Genomic DNA, 7,045 nt, shown 5'->3' with positions numbered 1-7,045 from the left:
ACTAGGATGATCATGGCCAAAAAGAACCAAGGTATTGCATGATTGGGGATCCAAGGCCTGTTTCCACGCTCTCATGGTGTGAAACCAGGGTTGGGAGATGATCAGCACTGAGCACCACTTCGGTTTGCACGTTGTTCTGTGGGCCTTTTGTAGCAGAGGTACCACTGCTACAGGAGACCTACATCTTGCCAAAAAAAAGTCTAGGCGCGCCCCCCAGAGCAAGCAAACGCACCGATGGCTCATAGAGTCGATCCTCCCCTCCATGGGCTGGGTGTGCCACTAGTGCCAAGATCTCGCACCACACACCCTGAAACGATGGTGCGTAGGAACCCTTCAAGGCGCCGCCAGCATGCCACCAATGCGGCGTCATACGAGGCGGCGTGAAAAGAGGCTCTTAATCTACCATGCTGAGAGGCTGTCAATTCAACCAGTAGACTAAACCACATTAATATATTTGCGGCATTCAATAAATAGTGTTGTTTTGTCCGCCAAGGACAGACACGACCGCTTGGCTTCGCCAGTGCGCCAATTCTTGTGTATTCTGGAACGCAACGTAGGGCGTCGATCCAAAGAGAGTAGGAAAGTCATCCTCCACTAGCTAGTCCTGCTAGCATCACCTAAAAAAGCCGACCGGGGGGGGGAACACGGAGGAGGAACAACTCAAATGGAGGGGGAGGAGGAAGGAGTAGCTGGAGGGTCGACATGGAAGAAGTTGTGCTCTTGCCTTGCATATTTCCTTGGTTTTTTGCCACCCCCTCCAGCTCCAGCTTCTTCTGTCTTCCCCATCCGGGTCATCGACATCCCTGCTACCCTCCTTGCAGCCTCCCGCCATGGCTCCATTCACTTCGCCTCCCCCACAGATTGGAGCTTCCATGTCATTTCTCATACTTGGACCGATTCCATCCGCCAATTCTCCGCCCACATCTCCCACCTCCTCCTCCTCCAGGACTCGCCTGCTCAGTGCCCGACTTCGCCCCCAGGCCTCCTCTATGAGCGCTGCCTTCGGCGGGCCGATCTCAGATGCGCGCCTGCCTACCACCACCTCATCGAGTTTATGCAGCTGCTGGCCGAAGACGGCGTCTCCCGTATCTGGTTTGATACGCTTTGCATCAACCAGACGGACGACTCCGAGAAGAGCAAAGAGATCGGGCATATGGGCGCTTATTACAGTCGCAGCAAGGGCTGCTACTCTCTAGTCCATGGTGTCGGGCAAGGATATGAACTCTGCCCGGAAAGTAATCCTGAAATGTTACCCAAGTGGTTCCACAGAGTCTGGACGATTCAGGAATTTTTGCTTCCGAAGAGCTTGATGTTCGTGACGGAGTTGCCGGGAAACGTGCAGGAGATTGCCAATGCATTGATGAGCAAGGCGAACGCTTCCGCTGGTTTCTGCAGATGCTGCATTTTTAAGGATGTTCTGGAAATCACGCGTGGTGCGAGATCGCCCGCGGAGCTTCTTCCGTCGTCCTTTATAGACGACGATAGTCCTAGGACTTTTGACAACAGCATTAATTTCTGTGGGCAATCTGCTTCCGTCTGTTCAGAATGCCGCACACCCTGTTTAGTGAAGAGAGCTCATCAGCACACCAAATCGGGTCATAACATTTACATGGTTGAGAGAGAAGCCTACCTCTTCTTACTCTTTCTTTATACCTTCGTGATGCAGAGCTTCACATCGGTCAGAGTCTCGGAGGTGATGAAGTGTTTAGAAGGACCTTGGGATCCATGGATGGTTGTAGCTGAAGTTGCCAGGCGTCAATGTACATATGACGAGGATCGAGTGCTGGGCATACTGGGATTATTGGGAGTAGGATCAGGTGAACTGCAACTCAGAAGCGGACAGACGTTGGAACAGCAACTTGTTGAAGTGGCCAAGTATTGCGATCCAGATCTGCTCCTGAAGATTTGTGCGGTGGAACCAGGAGGCGGGGTGACACCAGGTATGTCGTGGGCTCCTAACTTTCGAGAGCTAGTTGTGTATGGAGGAGATGTGTATGGAGGAGTCATAGGATGCGGCATTCATGTTCGTACTCTATATAAGAAATTCGGGCACCATGAAGAAATGCGATGTTGCGCCCACCTTGAGCCTGGACGAGATATACTGCCGCAGCCTTTGGACATTGCGCAGCTTGAAAGATCTGCTATGGCCAACCCAGATGCTGAGGCAAGGATCAGCAGGTTCAGTGATTTCAAGCGACAGATCAAGGTTGTCAACGTGACTGACCGTGGGATCATGCTAGAAGGCAAAGCTGTTGTGGGTCGAGTGATGCCGCTTGACAGGCTAGGCCCAAAGGATCGAGAGGCGGTAAAAGCCATCATGGCGGCTCTGTCGCCTCCTAGAAGCTGCGAGCAGGCCGTATCGCCTGCACAAGTCCAAGAATATAAGGAATTCCAGCTGTGGCGAGAGGCCGGGGGTGAGATCGGATCACCCAGAGATCACACCCCTACACATTGCATCCAGTTTCAAGACGACGCCGGCACCATTCTTCCCCTGCTCGTGAACTTGAGTTGGAGCGAGGACCCATTTGCCTCGGATGTCCGTACTCCACCCTTCCCGCAACTGGTGATGGCCTACGTAGGGCGTCCTCAGAATCCCATCTTCCTGCCACTTCCCAAGAACCACGGCGCGTTGAAAGCCCTGCAGTCGACCTGGCGGCGGCTGGAGGACACGAATATAAGGATCGACATGGAGCTGTGGGCGGTGCTCCTAGGCACTGTACTTGGGGGAGACGGGAGGAGCTGCTACGATGTGGCGATGGTGTGCGTGGGGGAGACAGGAGAGGAGGTATTGGAGCTTCACAAAATAGGCATATTTCTGTTGCCCAGCCAAATTGGCGATGGAATGTTTGGGAGGAGCAGTTTGCCCAAGCTTTTTAGGGTGGGAGGCTTCGGAACCGACTTGAGTGCGTTTGTGACTGTTGGTGGTGCTGCAACGGAGAAAGAGCTCGATCACACGCGCCCAATTACGATGTACGTCAAGGGGCGAAAGCTCGTACCACAATTCCCCCCGCCCCCCCATGAGCTGGTTTCCCCCCCTTGCAGGCACAGCACCCTGCAACCGGCCGGCCACCTTTAGCACCAGGTATGCTAATGTGCAGTAGTGTTAGGGTCTTGGTTGGCGCCTCTCCATTCACTTCAAGGCTGCTTATGAACTGAGACTCTCACAAAGAACAATTGTGGTTGAATTCGAATACATGAACTGATGATATAGTAGTAGCCTTTAGGGCCTTTGTAATACTTTTGAAGTCTTCCCAAATTTTCTAGGATCTTTGTAAACCTGGTGTTAAGGTAAAAAGTGTCCCACACACTTTGTTGCCAAGTGGCCCCTTCTATTTTGGTTCTTTCCCTCTCACACACACACTCACACACACTTTCTTTTTAAGAACTCTCTCACTCTCTCTCTCTCTCTCTCTCACACACACACACACACACACACACATCGTGAGAAGAATATTTTATTACTGTGAAATAATTACATTCATAGGTACTCCAAAAGCAGAGTAACTACTACTCAATCGAAAATCTCAGTATAAGCCATATATACATCATGGTCAATCAAATGAGTCTGAAAGCAATCATAAAATGATTGCCGCAGAGATCGCTTGAAAAAAACAAAAGATGGAAAAGTAGGATTACCAAAAACACTATGATTTGTGTCCATCCATAGAGTCCAAAGTGTGAAGATAGTGGAAGAGAGGGAAGGAGTCTCACTTACGGCTTTCTCACATGCACAATGGGAGAATACACACAAAGGTGGAGACTGAAAACAGTTTTCCTCTTCTTAATTGTGAAAGCCAAAAGAACTGAAGTACAAAGAAATAGAAGAACCCTATATGTGGGTCTCAAACCAAACTCAACTAACTCAGGTGGCATACTAACTGAGCCACAAACTAGAGTAGATAAGGATAGCTGTCATCCAGCTATTATTCGTGGGCAGTGTATCAACCGCATCTGCAGCTAACAAGTCGGTGACATAAATGCACAACGGTCACCCTGGCATATCGCGAGTGGAGCTCGATATCTCAACACTCCCCCTCGAGCTCAATCCCAATTCCTGCACACCAAGCAGGTCTCTGAACTTGCGCAGCTTCTCTGCGTCCAATGCTTTCGTGAATATGTCAGCTACCTAATCCTTTGTGCTGACATAAACTAGATCAATAAGACCTAGTATAACCTTCTCCCGCACATAGTGATAATGCACCTCAGTGTGCTTTGTTCTAGCATGAAAGACTGGGTTATTTGCCAAGCGTATACTACTCATGTTGTCACAATAAATGACAACTGGCCCATCTGTAGACTGATGCATATCATAAAGTAGCTTATGCAACCAAGCTACCTCACATGCAGCCATTGCTGCACCCCTGTACTCAGCCTCTGTGCTCGACAAGGCAACTGTAGGCTGTTTCTTGCTGCTCCAAGTGACTGCAGCACTCCCAAAAGAGAACACATATCCACTGGTAGATCGTCTATCAGAAATACTACCAGCCCAATCAGCATCAGTGTATCCATGCAACTGTATCTGAACCCCAACCTCATAAAATAGTCCATACTGCAATGTGGACTTCACATACCTGAGTATGCGTCTAGCCGCATCCAAATGCGGTTTCCTTGGAGCCTGCATAAACTGACTTACCAATCCAACAACATAGCTTAGATCTGGCATGGTAATAGTCATATAAATCAAACTTTCTACTATGCGTCTGTACATAGTAGGGTCTTCCAGAAGCTCACCTGCATTTGTGCTCAGCTTCACATTCTGCTCCAAAGGAACTGAAATAGGCTTACAGCCTGTCATCCCATATTTAGACAGCATGTCCAATCCATACTGCTGCCTCTACAAGAGCTGTATCCCACTTGGTAATCTAATCACCTCAATGCCCAAGAAATAACGCAGCTCTCCCAAATCCTTCATCTCAAACTTCTGCCTCAATAGCATTTTCACATGAAGGATATCTTCATCACTATCACCCGTGATGATCAAATCATCAACATAAATGACAAGCAGCATAATACCTTTCTCTGTTTTTCTCACATAGAGTGAGAAATCTGCCTTGCAAATCTGAAAGCCAATAGTGACAAGATACTGTCCTATCTTGTCAGACCATGCTCTAGGTGCTTGCTTCAAGCCATACAAGGCTTTTTTCAACCTGCAAACAAACTCAGGATGAAGAGCATGAACATAACCTGGTGGCTGCTCCATAAAGACCTCTTCTTGCAAATCACCATGCAAGAAGGTATTCTTTACATCCATCTGATGTAAAGACCATCCCTTTGATGCAGCCATAGCAATGGCTGCTCTTACGGTTGCCATCCTTGCAACCGGACTGAAAATTTCTTCATAATCAATGCCATATGTCTGTGCATACCCCTTGACAACTAATCTTGCCTTGTATCTATTCACAGAACCATCTGCATTGTGCTTGATCTTATAAACCCACTTACAGCCAATTGCATTCTTGTCTTTAGGCAAAGGCACCAATTCCCATGTAGCATTTGCTTCCAAAGCATCCATTTCTTCATCCATGGCTTTCTCCCATTTTTCATTTCCCATGGCTTGCTCAAAAGAAGTGGGTTCTGGTTCCTGTATCACTTTGACCATATAAGCATAGTAAATGGCTGTAAATCCATCATATTTCAGCCTATCCATAGGATACCTAACCCTGGTAGACCTGCGCAAAATAGGCTCACTTCCAGGTGCTCTCAAAACATCCCTGGTCTTCCTTACTCCAGGTATAACAACAGAAGGAATACCCAACTCATCATCAATGCTCTGTTCTGAGCCACTGGATTCACCATCCACATAAGAGTGACCTGCATTCACATTAAACATGGGCTGATCTACCTTCTCTTTTCCTTTTCGGGATACCTGCGTACCACTATCTACATTGCTTTGAGGAGATTCTCCTGATCTCAATCTGCCTATCCATGGCGAAGTATGTGAACCATTGCTAGAGGATCCAACTTGGACCTCAACTCATCTGGCACATGGACATAGGCAATGCAACAAAAAATTTTCAAATGAGAAATGTCTGGTTTCCTACCAGTATACATCTCCTCTGGCGTCATGCCATGTATTGCTACAGTGGGAGTCCTATTCATTATATAAATTGCTGTAGCAACTGCTTCAGCCCAATAATAATCTGGTAGATCTTTTTCATTTAGCATAGCCCGAGATACCTCTCTAATATGCCTGTTTTTTCTTTCTGCAAGTCCATTTTGCTGTGGGGTATGACTGCATGAATATTGCTGCTTTATGCCATGCTCCTGCAGGAACCTTGCAAACTCATTTGAGAGGTACTCTCCCCCTCCATTTGACCTTAGGCATTTTATTTGCAAGCCTGTTTCTTTTTCAACCATAGCTTTAAAAGCTCTGAAGTGCCCAAACACTTCACTTTTCTTTTTCATAAAATACACCCAAACTTTTCTGCTGAAGTCATCAATAAAAGTGACAAAATAGTGACAGCCTCCAATAGATGCAGCTTTAGTAGTCCACACATCAGAGTGGATTAATTCCAATGGCTTTTTACTCTCTTGAACATGCCTAGGAAAAGGTTTCCTTGCCTGTTTCCCAAATTGGCAGGCTTCACAAACCTTGTGCATTTCTGCAACCTTGAATTTAGGCAATCCTGCAACAATATTTTGGGCTTGCATTGATTTAAGTCGCTGTATATTAACATGACCAATGCATTTGTGCCAGATATCAATATATGCAACTATACCGATCCCATGTGCAAACATTGCTGCACTCAATTCAGGCATGTCTGCATCCAACGTAAACATCCTGCCCTTCTTCTTTCCTTTTGCTATCAAGCGACCGTTATTTTTCATATCCTCAACAAAGCATCCATGAGGATTAAATCTGACCTGCAAGCCCTGCTCAACCATTTGACCAATAGAAACCAGGTTCTTGGTGATGTTCGGGACATGAAATACATCAGACAAGTATTTCTTTTTCCCATCCTGCATAGACAAAGGAATTTTACCAATCTGCACAATAAGATGTGCAGTATCATCACCAGTCTCCACAAATCCTGGTTTTTTCATT

The 7,045-nt window shown here is 47.1% G+C and overlaps 1 protein-coding gene across 1 annotated transcript; it reads left to right on the top strand.

Annotated features, from left to right (window-relative positions):
• Nucleotides 1–664: 664 nt before the first annotated feature.
• On the top strand, nucleotides 665–3,076 carry LOC147899643 (uncharacterized). Its single transcript, XM_087377771.1, has one exon. The coding sequence runs from the start codon at nucleotides 665–667 to the stop codon at nucleotides 3,074–3,076; it is 2,412 nt and encodes an 803-aa protein (XP_087233897.1).
• The last annotated feature ends 3,969 nt before the right edge of the window (nucleotides 3,077–7,045 follow it).

Source organism: Dipteris shenzhenensis, chromosome 8 (assembly GCF_047967505.1).
Source record: "Dipteris shenzhenensis isolate YYH24624 ecotype China chromosome 8, Dip_SZ_1.0, whole genome shotgun sequence".
In the NCBI taxonomy this organism is placed as follows: domain Eukaryota; kingdom Viridiplantae; phylum Streptophyta; class Polypodiopsida; order Gleicheniales; family Dipteridaceae; genus Dipteris; species Dipteris shenzhenensis.
This window is presented reverse-complemented; position numbering and strand designations above follow the sequence as displayed.